The sequence below is a fragment of the Salminus brasiliensis genome, chromosome 4 (genome assembly GCF_030463535.1).
Source record: "Salminus brasiliensis chromosome 4, fSalBra1.hap2, whole genome shotgun sequence".
NCBI classification, from domain to species: Eukaryota; Metazoa; Chordata; class Actinopteri; order Characiformes; family Bryconidae; genus Salminus; species Salminus brasiliensis.
The window spans coordinates 3,338,892-3,359,677 of NC_132881.1; the positions used below are offsets into that span (position 1 = coordinate 3,338,892).

General features: G+C 42.8%; 1 protein-coding gene across 1 annotated transcript in view; it reads right to left on the bottom strand.

Moving 5' to 3' along the window:
* Positions 1–444: 444 nt before the first annotated feature.
* The window catches only part of nrg3a (neuregulin 3a), a 432,405-nt gene continuing 412,063 nt past the window's right edge, over positions 445–20,786 (bottom strand). Inside the window, exons 7-9 of the mRNA XM_072677356.1 lie at positions 17,880–18,001; positions 12,274–12,462; positions 445–3,664 (exon numbers count right to left, since the gene is read on the bottom strand). Coding sequence (XP_072533457.1) covers positions 3,151–3,664; positions 12,274–12,462; positions 17,880–18,001 — 825 coding nt within the window. The 3' untranslated portion in view covers positions 445–3,150. The remainder of the gene's footprint in view (positions 3,665–12,273; positions 12,463–17,879; positions 18,002–20,786) is intronic.

Genomic DNA, 20,786 nt, shown 5'->3' on the forward strand with positions numbered 1-20,786 from the left:
TGGAAATTCTATTATATTATTAACCATAGGTTCAAGGTCTAATAATGGCCATAATAACAGCCTTGCGTAATTAGTAAATCAGAACTAGCAGCATGCTAACTGAGCCTCCCTGGTGCGATTCAGGCTTTTAGCAATCATGGCGATGTGATTATCGAGTGCATTTTAAGGCACGTCAGTTTTAACCTACGCAGCACACCTAGTTCAAACCTTCGGTGAGATGCAAAGAATCTACTATTATAATTTTTTTAAGTAGTTGCACAGGGGTCTACATGTAAGAATGCATATGGTTCAGGCATCCCAGTCAACGTTTCTGCTGCTGTAAATAGTTCAGGGAGTAGACGATGAACTGATTCCCAAAAGGCAGAGCTGTCAAAACCTGACACATTATTTTTTCAACATTACATGTAAGCATTATTTAAGCAAGATTAGTGGATTTGTTTTGCAATTTTATTTAATAATAATAATAATAATAATAATAAGTGAAAAACACAAAGGAGGATCATTTAAAAAGCTTGGGAACCTCAAGAGCTTCACTGCTGCTTCCGAGTGGTGTCGAAAACTGGGAAACACCCTTTGTACCTCTTGTAAATCGAATGCACTCGAGCAGCCAGTGAAGCCGTATTTACGTGGAACGGGGATGTTTTACCTTTGCCATGACACTGTATATATGATTATTGCCAGAGGTGGGAAATCCAGGCCCAGAAAGTAAAAATAAATAAATAAAAATCCACCCCAAGGTTTAGTTTCAGGTACAGCAGAGCTGAGCAGGCAGTTGAAACAAAATCCTGGGGTGGATTTCTACTTTCAGAGGCAGCAAATCCAGGCTCAGAAAGTAAAACTCCACCCACTGAGTTGCAGCTGGTAGAGCCGAGCAGGTTTTTGAAACAAAACCCTGGGGTGGATTTTTACTGTCTGGACCTGGATTTCTTACTTTTGATTATTTTCAGCTGCAAATTGGCTGGATTGTGAGGTATTGCAGTTTATTGCAAGGTGTTGCAAAATGGAAACACACAAATACAAGAAAATAGTGCTGGGCGATGTGGTCAGAAAGGTCATCAAAATGTGTCTTGTTTCATATGTTAATGATATCATTATCAGTATAAGTCTGAATAGAATTTGTAAGCCCTGAAGGGAATTCTTCTTGCTAGAAATCTACATTTTGAGAACACTCTATATTTATTAGGTCTTCGGTAAACAACACTTAAGCAAAAATAAAACAAAAATAGAAATGAAAATGATAAGAACATTGAAAAGTCACTGCAGAAGGCATGTGGTCGTCGTTCCGAGATGATTTCCTTACAGGTTCTTTTTTACTTTCTGAACTTTACACAGCTTGCTAGCTAACTTTGCTAACTGCACTGCTAGTTCGTGCTGTTGTAAGTGAATGGCTTGCTGTACCCCTAGATATTAAAAGGCACCGACAGTTCTAAATTTAAATCACATTACCCCTTAACTTTGGCCTGTTTGATGTTTGCTAGACCATCACCTTTCTCAAAAATTGGCTTGATGGGAATGAGAGAGATGGAGCTCCTCAGGTCTAAACACATGTTAGCCATTTTTCAAGCTAATCCACCCTTCCATTCAGCCTTGAAGCTGAAGACATTAGACCCAACACATGGGGACTGTGGTCATGCCAGGTCTTGTCCTGTCCTGTCAATACCTCATTAAACTCCATCCTTTTGTCTATGCTGTATGTCCAACAACTGAGTTGTGAGGGTGTGGCTCCAAGTTCTGTGAGCAAAACCCAAGAACTGTAGACCTTGGTGGTGTGACTCTGCAGAAAGAAACAATCATTGACATGCACAATTTAGTGAAAATCTGGGGCCAGAGAACCATAGTAAACAAACGAAGAGAAGTAGCTTCACCAAAAGATTCATTGTTCACTTTTTTTTCCTTTTTTTCTTCCACATTTGGTTGTAAATTCAAAACAGAAATTGTTCATCCCAATCCAAAAGTACCACACAAACATTTTTTTGTTGTTTTTTTCACCATTTTTTTGTTTTTATCTTGTTTGTTCGCCACTGTTCCTTTCCGTTAGCCCCTCCCCCCGGAAAAGCAGCAGATCATTCACCAGAAATGAACCAAAAAGGAAAACCACAGAAGCTCCTCCTCCTTTTTATGCGGCAAATAGGCAGGGGGGGAGGGGCACTCCCTGGCTTTCTGAGGGGGACTTCAGACACGTCTACCTTTTAGATGTCTGACCTCCGTCTGGATAGACGGACGGACTTGCCCAGACTGTGGTGCATTGCTCCAGTCCATATTGACTGTCTGACTGGTGAGGAGCACTGAACACACTGAAGTACAAAAAAAAAGAAGAAAAAAAAATAAAAATAATAACAGAACCTGGACAGCATACTACTCCATAAAACTGAGCGACAGGTCTGTCTGTTCCTCCGGAAGTCTTGAGGCAGTGTTCCACTGTCAGATTCAATGTCAATTTCAATAGCTTTCTTTAATTTTAACGTTTATCTGTTTGTTTGTTTGAGTTTAGTTCTGTCATATTCCGTGTCCCTACGTGAGCGAGGTGTACGGTTTCCAAGGCAGAATGAGACAGCGTTCCTTGGCAGGGTATTTCAGGGATGGTGGATAAGAGGTGGCGGTAAACTCAGCTGTTAAAGCCGTAGCTTAGCTTAACTTCCAAAGATGGACAAAGGTGCAAAAATAATGATCAGAAGAAGAAGAAGAATCAGTAATAATAATAATAATAATAAATGGTCTGAGCCTGAAAGACGTGGAGGAGTCAGTACAAAACGAATGAAAGTTCGGCATCATTCCCATTTTTCCTTTTTTTGTGTACTTGGTCACCATTTTTAATTCTGATATATTTATAGCCATTTATATAGATCTATGTAATTTTTTTTTACAATTAAAAACACCATAGAGATGACAGACTATTTGGTTTCTTTTTTTTTGTTCCTAAGTAGAAGCTTCTCCTTTAATAAATGCATATAAATAATAATCTTTTCATTTCTCAATTTCGAAACAGTCACTCTCCACATTCAACCCCCCATATTAGGCCTTTATAGTGTTCCTTTTATGTTCAGTATTCCGCAGAATTCCAACCAACCCTTTCATCATTTCAGACGGACATTCCGCAGCCTTGCTCTGGAGATGGAAGGGACGTTTGGGATGGGTCCACAAATGACCCTCTCATTGACTGGGCTGTGTAGAGTCTTTGTGTGGGTCTCTGGGGTTCACTAATTGAGTCTCTGTGGGTCCGCTGGGGGCCACGCCTCCGTTCGGCCCTCCACTGACGAGAAGAATGCACACTGTCTCTCTTGCCCCTTGTGGGACGGTGAATGCAGCATCCTCCTGCTTCTTGTTGGCATGGGCCAGCGCTCGGAGTTGGGCCTGTGCTTCCTCCAGCAGATGGACGGCCTCTTTCTGCTTTCCCGGGCCGGTAGGTTTCCCGCCGGGTGCAGAACTCTGCCCGCTTCCGTTCATGGTGGCCGTTTGCATGCAGGAAGCCTCGTCTTGGGGTGAGTGGACGGAGGGGATGATGGGGATGGAACAGGGCCGGTATGGAACAGGAGGACTCTTCCCAGAGCAAAGGCTCCTCAAGGAACCCTGATCCAAGTAGCCTCCCCACGATCGAGGGGAGTAGGAGGCTTGCATATTGTGGAAGGAATCCTGGTGCAGGTCACCATCAGACTTCATGGTGTTCCTGCAGAGAGAGAGATGGAGAGGGTGAAAAAAGAACAGCACATAGAGAAAAAGTGTTTAATCAGGAGACAGGTTGGGTGGCAATTGAGGATGTTTGTCTCCCCAAAGATAGATAGTTAAATATGTCGGAAGACATTGTGATGTTTTAGGACTTTGCTTTGGGTCTTTTCTCCACAGTCTCTGGGAACCTTGTTAGGATGCATGGCATCATGGACTCCATCAAGTACCAAGAGAAATTCTGTGGAAATCTGTTTGCCTAAAAGCTACAACTTGACCATGGCTGGATCACTGCAGGACAGCAGGACACAGATCCAATACATATGTCCAAAAATGGTCCAGTGAGCACAGAATCAAGCTTTTTAGGTGCCCTTTCCATTACATTGGCCTAGACCCATTTGGTGCCTGTAACTCTGAGGTTGTTCGGTTGTAGTTAACAAGCTATGGAAGCCCAAAACTTGCTAATGTGGTTTCTGGCCATGTATGAGCTACCATGATTTTTATACTTGAAATTAGCCTTAATCTTGAACCCTAAAGTTTGCCTTGAACATTAATAGACGTACAGTAGATAGACTGCAACTGATGCTCCTTGCTATCCTACACTCCAGCAACAGTCTATTATTTTCATGCCCTCCGTCTGCATCCTTTAAACAGCGACATGCTTGTGAATATATCTACGTCAATGGGCGCGGTGGTCTCGAAATGAGGGGTGTTCAGGTCAATTTCTGGCTTGTTGCTATCTTGACAACGAAAAAAACACAGGAGCTCCACTGACTGAAAACAGCCTAGGCAGATGTCAACAGTCAGACGTTCGCTGCTATCTTGGCAGTGAATTGTCAACACAGACACGTCCAGCCCGACACATGTACACCCCCTGAAATAGCAATCTGCCAAAGTCAGACTGCACCTGGCTCTTAAAGGGAATGGTGAGTGACACGCTGATTGGTTTATTGCAAGTTACTCCCCCAAAAACAAAACACACCCATGATTAATTACGACACTGTGTGTCGTGTAGTGTGTGACAAGGCAAGTGTGTGATGATTCAAACATGCAGTTTGGTGTACATTACCTCTTCATTATTATTTGATAGCTGTGTAAGATTTGAGCTAAAGTCAGACACCAAACTTGTCTTTGTTCCACAACAACAACAACGATGATGACAAGAGACATGCTTTCCACCATCTACCCAGCCCAGAGCCAGGATCGGCACCTCGAATGCCGCATCAACAAACGTAGGTTCTAGCTTCTGTGCTGCAATATTCATACGGCAAACTGAAACAGGGACAGATGAAGTGAGGGCTGCTGAGGCTTTTGAGAACAAATGAATAAAAGAGAGGCTGGTTGGGAACTATTGCCATTAATTATGACATTCATTCCATTTGCTCAGTACCCAGAAGACGTCCCTCATTCGCACTTGAGCCGAGCGGCAAAACGTGACTCACCAACGGATCTGCAGGGATTTACTTTGCATGCAGAACACTTTCACAACTGACAGAAGCTGAAGAGGTTCAAGCCAAACAGGCCCTCCTCAACGCTTACGCCTTGAACGAGGAGACATCCGGATTGTGTCCCTTGCCTCTTATCTCTCTGTAATAAATCATAATCCCAGACAACACACAGCTTTTTCCTCACTGCATCAATATTTAACCTAGTGTCTCTGTCGCTTGTAATACCCTAATCAGAGTTAAGCCTCCAACAAGCAGGAGGACGAGCAACCGTGTGAACACTGTCTAAAAAAACTAAAATAAAAGACACCATGAAAGAAGGAAGGGACATTTCGCTAATCAGTAAATTAAAGAAAATAGCTCACTGTCTCACGTCAAATGACCAGCTGTCTCAGCGAGGTTAGCCTATGGTCAAACTCTTCCATGATCAATTCAGACAGAAGGTGTCCTAAAGCAAGTGGTTCTCAAATCAGTGGCCAGGACTTTCTAGGCAGTCCACATCTCAGCCGTATCTAGATGGTCCACACTTTTGCTCATGACCTATGATTAGGGAGCTGGGATGGAGCTAAAACATAGACCACCTGGAGGCTTGAGGACCAATCTGAAGCCAATTATTTTAAGCACCAGATATGAATTCAAAGATAATTGAACTAAACTGCCCCGAAATGCTCAATAGCTTCTACATACTATTAGGTTAAAGTTACAGTCAACCTAGCCTAAATATTAGACAGCAGGTTGGAGTTTGGACCTCACAGGAACCCAGTGCACATCCAGAACCTAGTAGACGTTTCTTGGTAATTTAGAACCTCATTAAGTTTACAAAGACCCTACGTCATGTTTATTTGTCCAAGAACAGTACACCCAGGGCAAGAACATCCTGGAAATCTTCATTTTTAAGAATAGCAAGAGGTTCTGAAGGCCCTGAATCTTTGTGTGGCAGTTGAGGGCTATAATGACCACAGTTAGCCATTATGACTATATGTTCAATCCACTGACATACTGAAAAGTACAACTTTGAATAGTAAAGTTGAAAGTATCCCAAGACCTGCTCTGCATACAGTCTGTTTAGAGCCATGTATTTGTTGGTGAATATAAATATTTCAAATGTGAGCTTAGCACAACCCAACAGCCATGAATGGCACAGATCATACTGTGATGCCTTATTTCACAAGACATAATTAGTGGGTTTATAATGCAATTTCTCTGCTATTCTCGGATATTGGCAGCTAGGAATAAACACATCAACATATAAACGGGAGCCTTGGCAGCCTGTCTAGATTTCCCAACAGAAGAAGGTCCCAATATCCTATCTTTAGACAATTTTTACCAAATGTGTCAAAAGTATCCACATTCATACTCCGGTAGAATGGAGATACTAGGGTTTAAATAACTTCTATAGAAGCTGAAGTATCAGCTTAAGCTGTTTACTCCAGTAAAAATGTAAAAGTACTGGTTTCAAAACTACTTCAGGTAGAAAAGTAAAAATAATGGCCAAAAGCTTAGGCCGCGCCACAGGGGTCTATAGTGCACTAACCCCCACCCCTCCCCAAAAACCCATTTCTCTAAAAGCTATAATGAGGAGAATGTTCTATTAAAATGTTGGGCTGCACTAGGCTCCTGTTTCAGCTGCAGATCTGCCCATTGAAAATAAAGCATTTTAGTAATATCAGATCTATTAAAGGAGTGTCTCTGTGCTCTACTGAGCATTAACATGAGCTTCATAGAGGAAAATATGAGGTGTCATTGTCTAGAAGTTTTGTAATGCTGCAAAAAGTCAGACTTCAGAGGCGTGTGATCAATAAGCTTTATTGGAATGTAAATGTGGGGCTTAGTTGGGACGTTTCACTGCAGCTCTCTTGAGTCTCTGCCACGGACACAGTCTTCATACTAGACTACAGACGTCTGCTGTGAGCTGCTGGAGAGTGACGGGACGTGTGCAGGTGTGATGGATTGCTTACAAACCAATAGGGAGTCAGAATGGTGTATGTTTATACTTCTCATCCAACCACGATCAGATTCACACTTTCCGGATGGAGCCATTTATCTGGATAGGGGTTTTTTTTGTTTGTCTTTTTTTAGCGATGATAAAGGCTATTGTTAAAATGTAAGGAGTAGAAAGTTCAGATAATTGAGTGAAAATGTAAGGAGTAGAAGTAAAAAGTCGGTTGATAAATAAATAATTACTCCAGTAAAGTTTAGATAACCAGAATTTCTACTTAAGCAGGATTACAAAGTATTTGTAATTGTATTGTATTCGCTAATTCTCACGTTCTTCAAAAACACTTAATGGTTATTTCCTCAGACCGAATCAGTCAGAAGCCATTCGGTTGGTGCATGAACCAGTTGTGGTGCAGTGCACTGCTGAACCAAGCACCCTCTTGTGACACTGAGGTCATTATACAGTCTCTTCATTCAGGACTCCAGACCCTGCGTTGATGCTGTCAAGCGGACAGCCGCAGGTTGCGAGTAAGCTGATCAGATGGGAGATTAAAGCCATTGAGAGTTAAGCCACGGAGTGCAGATTCCTCTTTTTAATGATGCGCTACCTGTAATCTCCTATTCAGTGTGCCTTTCCAGACACCCGCGATCTGCCTCTCCCACAGAGTCAAAGAATTAGGAAGACTGGCTGCTGGGAACGGCATGATAGAGTCCTGAGAGATGCAGACCGAAGTCACTCAGTCAGTCAGTCACTTTAAGCTGTGTAGCGTGGGCATCCTGGCTTAGCGCAGGGCTAATCTGTAATTTTAATAGACGAGACATGCTCTGCAAAGTTGGCGCCCAGCCGCAAGTTAATTGGCAGTGGTGGAGTGCTGCTTTTGAAAAAGCCAGGACAGCTACAGCAAGGATTACGACGTCTGCTTGTGCTTGTGCTGTTCTTCTTCAGACTAATGACGGTTGAGACGGTAGCTTTGTTCATATCTATGGTATTGTCTTTCTTCACCACGCTAAGTCTCATTTTCCCTACTAGCCATGACAGCAATGCCGCGAAAGGGGTGCTACCAAAGAATTATGAATCTCCGAACGGCAAACAGCCCAGCTTTGGCCGAGCCTTTCTAATAGGATGCACTCTAATGAGAGCTTCAGGAGTGGACACAGGGCCAAGACAGGCACATTTGGGAGTTTGACCATGTCCTTGCTCCGCGGATCAGTTACAGCAAAGGTAACCTTGTAGCACAGTGGCAAGACTGCATTAGGCTGGAAGTGCGAACTCTTGATGGATGTTATTAGAAGCTCACTCCAACGCATTGTACATGACCGCTCGTGAATTAGCATATTTGAATAATGACTAGGTACTTTAACTCTCCAGCTTGAGGGGAATGGAGGAAAGCCAGAAAAGTCTGACAGGCACCTTTATCTAAAAATACCACCAACAATAATGCAGTGCAGAATCCGCTCCCATTCCAAGCCATTTTACAGCGATAACAGCAAGGTTTTTGACAGGCAAGGAATGGGACTACCTATATATATACACACACACACACACACACACACACACACACACACACACACACACACACACACAAATTTTGGTCATATGCAAAACAGTCTTTTTTTCCTTTCTCCCACCCTCCCTCTACCTCTCCATCTCTCTCACTCTCTCCTCCTTGATCCCAGCCTGTCTCCATGACAACAGGATCTTTCTCAGGCGAGGGGTATTCTTGTGCAGGCTGTGGGACTACAACCAGAAATAGGTCAACGCTGACACCCTATAGAGGTTCTCGGTGTGATCTAGAGGCAAGCTGGGGGCCGCACACACAGCCACAGCACGCAAGAACCTCAGAACAACGCATTTTGAGCTGGGCCAGAGGCAGCCTGATGGGCATCCTGGTCCAGGGATTGGTAATAAATATTCCAGGCTAGTGGCACCCGAACCCTGGACCTGGAGTAGCCTTGTTGTCCTTACAAGGGTTTGTGCTTGATTTTAGCAAGCCTCGCCCATTAACACTGACGTTACAAGGCCTGTACTGCTACCTGAACAAGACACGATACACAGTAGCCAATCAGAATAGCTTTAAAAAAAATTCTAAAAAGGTATACGGAGAGGATGGAAATGGGTCTTTTAAGTGCACATGCCTGGAGATACTCCAGGACCAGGACTGGGCCACTGTTGGAGCCCATAACGCAGCCCTGTCCATCCAACCACTGCGCTCTGCTCCGCCGGTTGAATTTAATTGGCTATGAGAGTGCTGCAAGTCGTGCCTTAATACAGTCCTTTATTAGACCCCAGACTGGGCTATCTATGGCTGCACACAGTCCCAGGCGCACCTTTGTGTAGCTTTTGTCCAAAAAAAAAAAAAAAAAAAAGAAAACCTCTATAGCAAATCCGCCCAGCTGGCATAGATCCATGCCCGTCCAAGTATTATGCCTCCATTGTGTTTTATAGCATAACAAGCTAAAACAGTGTGCCTGCTATATATTTTACACAGTGCAGCTAAACAAACAAACAAAAAAAATTACACATAAAGAACATAACGTACAAAAGGTTTATATTTGTGTATTTTTGCATTGTTTCCAGGCCTTAGGGACATAAGCCATTGTCATTATAATGCCAAAGCAAGGGCTAAGCCAAAGGGAGGCCAGGGTGGTAATAAGTGAGGATGGATCATAGGCTGCTAACCTTTCCAGCTCTAGCTTGAGGCAAGTTCTCAGGAAACCACAAGCTGTTTTTCCAGGGATCATCTTTTGTACTTGTTCAATTCCATTCAAACTAATAAGGCCACACAGATAGTAGCTAATGTTCAACATCTGAAGACACACATGTGGAAAGGCTTTGAGTTTGATTTTGTGGAGATGTTTATGACAGACAGGACGCTGACATACAGGCCAGGTATGTTCTCATCGGCTTTAGTCTCCAGCTTCTGGATAATCAGGACTTGAAATAGAAAATTGAGCAGCATCAGATTTAAAACCCTGACTCTGGCCTACCAAGCCAAGACTGGACCAGCCCCTCCGTACTTGATGGCAATGGTCAAAAGCCTGATCTGCACCTAGAGCCCTTCCAGCTTCAAGTACGGCTCAGCTACGACCCACCATCCACGAAAGACAAGCGTCCAGGCTTTTTTCTGTCCTGCACTGAAGTGGTGAAACAAACTTCCTCTGGGTTTCTGAACGGCTCACTGTCTTCAAACCCAGACTGACGACCCTCCTCTTCCAAGAGTACTTAGAGGAGTGTAGAGTATGTAGAGTATAGTGGTCTCCATACTGACTCCAGTATTTGGGAGGATCTTAGTCTATACAAACTAGCTAAGGGTATTTTCTAAGTTAACAGTGAAGCATTTTTGTAAGTTGCTCTAGAGAAGTGAGGAAAAAAAACACACAATTAGGGAACCATCAAGTCAGCCCTTAGGACCTCACAGTGATCAGTGGTGTCTCCAAGACTTCAATAGGAAGCTGAGAACTTGAAAGTACCATCAGATTCAGATGTTCAAGGACTTCAGGTTACATTTTTGCAAGTCTTCAGTGGAAAGATAGACAGCAGGAAGTACTTGTGGGGCCCTGTGGCTGAATGTTGTGATAAATGCTTTCGAAGCACTGGTCAATGACTAAGTGTGAATTGTAAATGGAGGACTCTAACTCTAGTAATGACCTTTTGTAGACTGAAACTCTACCCATTGCTCCACAAGTGAAGGCTGGAGGAGATGGACTCAACTGATTAGCCAAACAAAGCTTGCAATTCAAAGAAAACTTGGCTATGGTCTGTCCAGATCTTGCCAATTGAAAAGAGACACAAAAGAACAGGGAACAGAAAGTTCACCCTGCCTGAGATTTTAAACCCAGAAGAGAATTTCCACAGACTACCAACTGAAACCGAGGGCAGCGTCACCACTTAGCCAGCACCAACAGGACATGGCTGCATGAACTCAAGATCAAGCATTGGGCAGCTTGCAACCAGCCTTTAAGTAGACCAGTCACAAGTGGAACCAATTGCCACTAATTACTCAGTGGCAGCTTTCTGACCCACTCTGGTGGCATGCGAAGGCCAAGCCAGACTGCCCCTAACCTTAACCATTTATAGCCCTCACTTAAATGTCTGTACCCATTTTCTCTTTTGGGACAGTGCAGTGTTTCTCAACCCTGGTCATCATTTGGGTGCTTTCCCTGCTCCCAACACACCTGACTCAACTAACAAGCTCAGTAACATTTCTGCTCAGAGTTGCAGGGGGTGCGTTAAAGTGGAAACCACTAAAATGTGCTGGGAAGGGTGCCCCCAGGACCAGGGTTAGTGCAAATGGCCCTGAAACCAACAACTAGGAATGTGTGTGTTTTCTAAAATTTAATAAGCAATGAATTAACAGTTGTGGAGTGGTTCTTTAATCAGTCCCCAGGGACCCCTCAACACAACACATAAGGATAGAGCAAAACTGTGGAATGTCTGGAAGTCCCAGAGGACTGGTTTAAGAAACTGGTTTAGTGTGTGATCCTCAATATTGTTGCTGGCAAATGTCTAGAAAGTCTACAAAGAAAGTGTGAGACTCCCATACTTTTTATAATGTCCAAGTTCTTAAAAACACCTGACAGATTCATTTTTTGCTCTTGCATGTTGTGATCTGGAAAGGTAAAAAAAAAATAAAAAATAAAAAAATAAAATAAAATATATATGAAATATAAATATATATAAAATAGTTTCGGTAAAGGGAAGTCAATCTTAATGCTTCTGCATTCCAAGACATGTTGGACAGCTGTATGCCTCCAACTTTGTAGAAACAGTTTGGGAAAGGCCAGAAAGTGTCCCAGCGGCCCACACAGAGTCCTGACCTCAAGCCCATTGAACATCTCTAGGACTGCTGAGTGAAGCTTAGCTCTGTGGGGCTCTGTATTTTGAATCTTACTGTAGTATTACCTCTGTAAACCGTATTACGATCCGGATGTGTTTTGAGCAGGCCAAGAGATGTTTTTGGGGCATGCAATTAAGGAATTTGAGAAGAGATTCTAACATTGGTTTAAGTCCAATGTTTGTTAGCAACAATAGCATAGCATTTCCTATTTTATAGAAGAGAAAGCAACAAAACCAAAAAACGTCAGACTCCAAACATGTATCGGCTGGCTGCCAGAGTCTTGGGCGAATAAATAATAATAGTTTATATTAATTAGATAAATTATTTTATTTAATTTTTTTGCAAAACTGTTTCTTTGATTGACAGAGGAATCAAGGCAAGCTCTCACTCACACTCTTCCAGGCTCCACCTCCCTCTCTGACCCTTCCGCTTCCCGCAGGTGTTGGTAGGCAGGTCCGGAGTCTCTTGAGCCTCCGATGGGATTGAGCCGTCCTCTGGGTATGGGCGGAGTTCTGCGGGACGTTAGGCGGAGGGTGGAACGATTGTTTCTTTGTTCACCGCTGTATGAGAGAGAATCACTCCTGCAAATAACACACATCACACACGGTCACCACTTACCTCCCGCCATTTCAAAAGTAGAAGTTAAATCTCAATCATAAAAAGCTAGCTATTAACTAGTAGCACACAAACAGTTGCACTTTAAGAGTCTTATATTGAGCATAATGAGTAAACCCTGTGATCCACAGTGCAGGCTCGAAAAAGTAAGTGAACCCTTGAATTTAACAACCTGTAGATTCTCCTTTGACTGCTGATGTGTTTCAGTTAATCAGTATTTCTGAGATGTCTGGTGTGCACAGTCCTTCTCAAGACATGCTAAACACTTCAGTTGATTTACTTGTGTACTCTGGATCATTGTCCTGTTGCATTACTCAATGTCTCTTCAGCTTGAGGTCATGGACTGCTGCCCCTAAATATAAATTATCCTGAAAAATGTTCAATATACTTTTTAACTAATTGTTTTCTCAATTATCACTTGGCGTCCAGGCCCTGAGACATCAAAGTAGCCCCATGAAGTTCTGCTGCTGGTGTTCTTTTATTCCAAACTATTCTGTTCATTCAACACTTTTCCCAGAAGCTTGGGGAACATCCAGGTGGTTTGGGCTGAACTTCAGATGGAATGCAGCAAGGATTACCTGTTGCATTCGTGAAATCGCAGCAGCAACAGTCCTGAATTTTACAGCTGTCTATGCATCATTACTTTAGTTAGACTGTGTTTATCCATAATTGTGCCTTAAATAACCATCCGACCACGTTGTTATTAGTAATCCCTGCAGAAATCCAGCTACTCCCAAAAGGTTGACACACTTGCAAGTGTATAAAATGTGCCCTAAATAGATGTAGCATCCGTCCATCGCATTTTACAATTGCAAAAACTATTGTCAAAGCAATTTTGTCAAGCAAATTGTTCATTTTCCATCCAGTTCAGTCCACCAAAATCCATTCAGTTAATTGGAGAGGCGAGGGGATAGGTAAAGCATCTCGCAGCATTGAAATGCCTCCCCACATCCCTGACTACATTTAAAGACACTGCATAAAAACCCCTCTTTCAAACATAGGAAAGCACTGAACCCTTCAGTTCTCTGTGACAAACGATGTATGCAGAGTCACCATCTGCTGCGTTTGACTAACATTATAATGGCTCATTGCTGCTCTATCCACACATAAGGGTTGCATTCCCCACTCAATTACACAAGCCTCTCTCTCTCTCTCTCTCTCTCTCTCTCTGTGTGTCTTTCTCCTGTCCCGCCGGCAGGTGTGTTTTATGAAAACATGGCTGGTAATATTGACACACACTCCAGTCAGAAAAGGGCTTGAGAGGCACTTATGTGAAGAGGGCTTCCATCCCTCCAGCCTTGCTGTCCTCATTCTCCCTGATCCATTTCCTAAACACTCCACTAGGCTGCAACAAAAAGTACATCAAATGAGATCAATTCTGTAATTCAAACATTTGAGAAAATTAAATAGCCCATGTCCCGCAGGCGGGCTGAAGGTGTTCTCACGAACTTCTATCAGCAAAAGAATAGCCCCACCGGTTTGTACCTGAAGTTTCCCTGAAGTTTCTGAGTAATACACCTTAGAGTGTAATAAGCCTCAGAGTGTTAACTCTGAGAGCTTTAACTTGCACTTTTTTTGTTGTATTCACTATCAACACTGGTTGTAATCACTGTTAAATTAAAAACCACACTGACACACACATGGACAAAATAGTCTTGAGATTTCATTGTATCCTGCACAGATTCAAGATCCCCTGTGCCAGATGCAGCAAAGCAGCCCCAGAACATAACAGAAGCCTCCTCCATGTTTCACAGTAAGGACATTGTTCCTTTTTTGATATGCTTCATTTTTCTGTCTGCGAACATAGAGGTGATATGCCTTGGCAAAAAGTTACATTTTTGTCCCATCTGTCCATGGACATTCTCCCAGAAGCTTTGGGGCTTGTCAACATGTAGTTTGGCAAATTCCAGTCTGGCTTTTTAATCATTTGTTTTCAACAATGGTGTTCTCTTTGGTCATCTCCCATGAAGTCTACTTAGCCTCAAACAACAACGGATGGTGCGACCTGACACTGATGTTCCTTGAACTTGAAGTTCACCTTTAATCTCTTTAGACGTTTTTCTGGGCTCTTTTGTTGCCTTTCTTATTATCCGTCTCTTTGATTTGTCATCAATTTTCCTCCTGTGGCCACATCCAGGAAGGTTGGCCACAGTCCCATGGATCTTACATTTTTTAATAATATGTGCAACTGTAGTCACAGGAACATCAAGCTGATTGGAGATGTCGCTTTGGTCACATTATTTTTAGGGGTACCATCATTTTTGTCCTGGCCTGTTTCATGAGTTTATTTTTTAAATAATTCTGTTGAAGCATGGTTCAAAATCAATGTTAGATTTTCATTTGTTCATTTTCATGAAATTTTTATTTATTATTACTTTTGTCAGATTCAAGTTATTTATTTGACCATTGTGGGTCTTTCTTTCATCAACCAAGGGGTACCAACAATTTTGTCCACATGTGTAATATAGTTTTTCACCCAATATTGCAAAATTTGTTATCATTTGAATTTGACCAAATAATATTTTCTGCTTATTTTCTTAGAATATGTGCATTTTTAGAGATCATTTTAGTATCCAAGCAGCCAAACATTGGCAACTCATATTACTGAGCTCATTACACTTCAATTCTGGTTGTCTGTCCTACAGTTTACAGAGGTCATATAATCTACAGCTTGTAGGTTCAATTCCTGGCGATGCCACAGCCATCCTTCCCTAGGAGTCTAATTAATTTGATCTCGCTTTCTCTCTGGGCAGGTAGGATGATCCCATTTTATCCTGCCCATTGTTTAGCAAGATACTAGTGAATGGAAAAAAGAGAGGGGAAAAAATACTGTGCCAAAGATTTTTGCGTATTTTGGTTGACAAAATGACTCAGAACAGATCCCTAGTGAGGCCACAGCCATCCATGACTGGCAGACCAATTGAGAGTAAAAGGATAGCCATTCCTATGAACCAGTCACCAAGGTAGATGCTAGCCAGTGTGGACTGTTATCTGAATAGATAACATAACAACAGATCTGTTAGCTGAAGTAACAGAATTAGCAGTTATTGTTCTCCTCCAAGCGTGTAGAGCTCTAAAGATGTCTGAAAAGATGTTTTTGGCTGGCTCCCTGTGTCTTAAACATTCTAGCCCTCATAGCTAGCCGGTATTAAACCTTTTTACAGGAGAATTTAGATTTAGCAGCAGTCCATGACCTTAAGCTAAAGAGACGTTGGCTAATGCAACAGGACAATGATCCAGAGTACACAGGTAAATCAACCAAAGAATTGGCGTGACCTGAGGAGGACTGTGCACAACAGACATCCCAGAAACCAACTGCTGGGTGTGGTATAGTGTGGTGTAGTGGGCAACAATGTCCAGAAACACATTAGATGTGGCCTTATTATGTAAGCCCAAGGGAGTAGCACATATTACTGAACAAGGTCACACCAACGCTGAGATTACATGAGTTATTGGAGTAGCAATGATGAGTTTTCCACTCTCCTATAAAATGGCTGCATTCGGGCAGATTTTTTTTTCTTTTCTTTCTCCCGCAGCGCCGTAATTCTCTCCATATCTAAATCCTTCCTTAAGCCGAGACAAGTGCAATCACTCAGACTCTGATGATCCTTTTGAAGACATAAGTGACGGGTGAGGAAGGGGTGGCGAAAAGCATCTGCGAATGAATTCCAAATGGTCACAGATTGCGAGAGCGCACCAAGCCACAAACAACCGCAAAAAAGAAATGAAGTTGTTGGGGTTGGAGCTTTAAAATGAATAGTGTGAGGGGGGGGGATTAAATGGGATGGACACAAATGGCTTTTTGGCTGCGGTCTCCACCCAGTGCACACTTACGTTGCAATTTCACTGATTTCAGACAGATGAGATGCAAACAAAGACGTTGAGAGCAGGAAGTACTCAAACTTAGACATGACTTAGAACTTTTCACAACAGAGAATCAAAGGATCAGTGATCAGAAACTGGTGTGCAAAGAGTTTAACGCATCTACAGTTTCCTGATGGCCGAGACATGGTTTAGCCCCTTAAACAGCATAGGGTCTGCCAAAGTGCTAATAATAGCCCCACCAATTTGTACAGAAGTCCCTGTAGTTGCTGAGTACTACATAAGCCTTGCTGCATTAAGGGGTTAACAATTCCATGAAACAAAGTGCAAATGAGCTTAAAAAGCTACAAGCTGTGGCCAACACGCCACTGAGGGAAGCGCCCTACGCACTACCTCCCAGATGCCAGTGCACCGCAACAAAGTGATGTTGGGAGGGAGTGCCACCTACCCACCCTTGAGAGAGAGCAAGGCCAATTGTGCTCTCTGGGGGCTTCGGCTGCCGATGGCTCTAAAAATTGAGCACTGAAAGTGCAGTTTTTAGGCAGTTTCACATTACTTTTACCCCACGATTTTAGCCTTGATTCTTGGTCTGAATTGAGTCTGTGCTGGTTGGCTCTAAACTAGTAGCATATCCTGGTCTGCGATTCAACCTGAACAGGTCCCGTCAATAGCCAATGAAAACTGATCATGAAAAGTTCTGTTTTCATGCAGTTTTTAGGGTTTTTTTTTCTGGTGCTTGCACTATGTCCGATCCTGCAACACCATTTAAGGTGGATATACTGTGCTAATCACCTCCAAGACTCCGCCTTCCCATCCACGACCTCACCTAAAAGACGTTTTTACTGCCTTTTCAGGTCAGCAACAGGTCGTATAGTGGATGAGTCCTGGTTGTCATGAGGAGGGGAGGTGTGAGATATATACTTTTAAAATCTGCTAGTCCTTCAGGGCGTACAGTTCATTTTCAAGATTCCCCTCCTTGCAGCATACATGCAGAACACTTCCACTCCAGGGATGATCCAGCAGCCTCCATGTGTGGAAGCAGGTAATCTAATATATGAAACACATTTTGATTTCCATTCAGCAGTGAGCCGACAAATGAGATCGGAGGTGGTCGCTGGTGGCTGGTGTATTGCGATTTGTCTTGATCTTCTGCTCTTCTGCCTGGCATGTCAGCATCGCCACCAGAAATTCATATTAACATGTTTATCACCAATTACAATTACGATCATTCTTTTTAGCGTTCAATAAAAGTGCAATTATCACAGGCCGTGCTGCCGTGGGGATAATTCTATTCCCCTCGCCGCTGCCTTTCAGCGCTGTTACAGTGAGACATATTGTACTGGTGTTTTCACGGCCATCGTTACGATAGCCATTATCATCAAGCGAGTGTCTAAAAGGCCGTAAACGTGTCGCTGGAACACAATCCGCTGATGGGTCCCTAGCAATTCGTACCCAGGCTGAATCAACATTAACTGGAATCTCTGCTGGATGCAGATTGGCAGAGATTAGAGTTGTGGGCAAAGCTGTGGGAATTGCTGGTCACTGCCACAAGGAAACTCACCTGTGGTGTCTGCCCGATGATAGGCCTTTCGTATGGGTAGAGGCGGCGGTGGGATTTGGGGCGAAACTGGATTCATGGACAAAGCCTCCGTGTGGCGGGCAGGACCTTGTGCTTTTGCAGTACTGTGGGGAGAAGAGATGCACCATAATTAATAATCTTCCCTTTATTCACTTTACCAGGAACATCAGTAGATCATCAAGAGACGGTTCCTGAGAACTTCTACTGAATTCATCACTTTATCTGGAGTCCGAGATCATCTAATAGCTCTAATACAGACCATCTCACCATCTGCTGCTGTAGACCTGCTGCTGCTGACACCAGTCTGAGACTAACTTGCTTAGGCTGGGATTAAAGGGGCCAGGGTTGAGGTTTAAGGTAAGGATTTGGATTGAGGTTTAGGGTTAGGAATAGGGTTAGGGTTAGCAGGTTAGGATTATGTTTTGGGTTAAGGTTTAAGGTTAGGATTAGTGCCAGTAGGAGGTTTAGGGTTATGTCATGTTTTGGGTTGAGGATTAAGGTTAGGATTAGGGCCAGGATAAGATTAGGGTTAGGTTCTGGGCTGAGGTTTAAAGTTAGGATTAGGGCCAGAATGAGGTTTAGGGTAAGGTTTTGAATTGAGGTTCGGGTATGGATTAAGGCCAGGGTTAGGATTAGGTTTTGGGTTGAGGTAAGGTTAAAATTAGGGCCAGAGTTAGAATTAGGGCTAGGATGATGGTTAGGGTAAGCATTAGGGCCATGATGAGGGTACGGATTAGGTTTTGAGTTGAGGTTATGGTCAGGTTGAGGGTTAGGATTAGGTTTTGGGTTAAAGTTAGGATTAGGGCCATGTTGATGGTTAGGGTTAGGTTTTGAGTTGAGGTTAGTTTTAGTACTGGGGTTAGAATTAGGTTTTGGGTTGAGATTAAGATTAGGGTTAGGTTATCCTTCTCAGCACAGCAGTGATCAGGGTAGTGTGTACACCGGCAAGGTGGACGTACAAGTAAGGGCTTTCTGATTCTATTCTCTAATCCAATAAGCTTGAACTAAATTGACATAGCTTCTCTCAGCCTTCTAAACATATTTGACCTGTTTAATGTGGTGTCTAGAAAAGACGTGTGTGAACTCTCTTCTGTGGACACACCAGTAAATCCTATTGCAGCTCCACACACTGAAAGCTTCTCCCCATAAAATCCCATTTCAGCAGCCAGCGCGCTGCAAAAAATACTCTAAATGTCAGTGTGGTACTTAATCTTCTTTGGCCCGTGGAGACACGAGGAGCAGAGAAGGGGATAGAGGAGAAAACACGAACAGAAGACCGAGAAGAAAAGAGGAAAATAAGATTGAAAACATGCAGTGAAAAGGAGAGAAGACTGAAGAATGAGAGGGTGGAGAGAAGAAGAGAAGAGATGCAATGAGAAAGATGGGACAAAAGTAGAGTAGAGACGAGCAGAGAACAAATGAGAAAGAGCAGAGTAGAGGAGGTAAAAAAACAAACAATGGAGAAGAAACGAGAAGAGACATGAGGAGAAGAAATGAGAAGGTAAAGCATTGAGACAAGAAGAGCTAAAAATGAGACTTAAAGAAAAGAGATGAGGCAAGGAGAATTTATGAGGCAAGAAGAGAAGAAATAAGACATAAGAAGAGACAATACGAGAAGAGACAAAATAAAAGAAATGAGAAGAGACAAGATGAGAAGAGACAAGGAGAAGACAAGAAAAGAGTTCAAACAAGAAGAGGTAAAAAGGAGACATAAAGAAAAGGCAAGAAGAGAAGAAATAAAAAGAAATGTAAATAGACAAAAAAAAAACAAGACAAAAAGAGAAGAGACAAAAAGGAGAAGAGACAACAAGAAGAAATGAGAAAAGAAAAGAGAAAACTAAAAGAGACAAAAAGAAGAAATGAGAAGAGACAAAAAATAGACAAACAGAATACGAGACAAGAGAAGAAATAAGAGATGAGACAAACAGAAGAAATGAGAAAAGACAAGAAAAGAAATAAGAGACGAGACAAAACAATAAATGAGAGACAAAATAAAGAAATGAGACAAAAAGAAGAAATGAGAAGAGACAAAAAATAAATAGGAGGAGACAAAAAGAAAAAAATGAGAAGAGACAAAAAAATAAATGAGAGGAGACAAAAAGAGAAGAGACAAAAAGGAGAAATGAGAAGAGACAAGAAGAGAAGAAATGAGAGCAGAAGAAGAGAAGGGGATGAATAAGAAGACATCAAATGAAGAGAAAGAGACAAGAAGAGACGAGAAGGGGCGAGAGGGTAAGTGCCCTGGTGTAGTGCAGATGTGTGAATAAAGACTAAGGCAGGGCATTAGAGTCAGTGTAATTGGATAATGCAGTGCATCCCTAGCTAAGCAAATCCGGCCTCTGTGTTAGCTGCCTGATGGCGGTCACGCGGGGGGCAATATGTAGAGCACAGATAAGGTTCCATTAATGCATTCTCATAAAACCGGGAATAGGCAGCTCAGTCTGGACAAGTGTATTTCTGTGCACAACAGAACTTCCTCAAAGGGAGTTTCCTGCTGCCGCCTCCGCTGGAAGAAACCTCTGATCGAGGCAGAATCACACGACTTACTAACGCTGGTCTTTGCAGAGTCAAACGCCTTGAAAATTGCAGTGAAAATTGATTTTGGTGCATCTTTTCCAGCCTGAACACGACTGTGAGGGCTAGTTATGTTACCATACATGGTCATAAAAGCCTTTACACTCGTATCTCATGAGGCATCAAGCCGACTGTTGGTCACTGGAGCTCTCTAAACTATACCAGTGGTCAGGATCTACCAAAAGTGCTCCATGGAAGGACAACCGGTGAACTGGCGACAGGGTCATGGGTGCTCATGGAGGCCCCACCTCACAACTGCTGCTGTGGTCTCAGTGCCAGAGACCACAGGATGCTTTCAGAGGTCTTGTAAAGGCT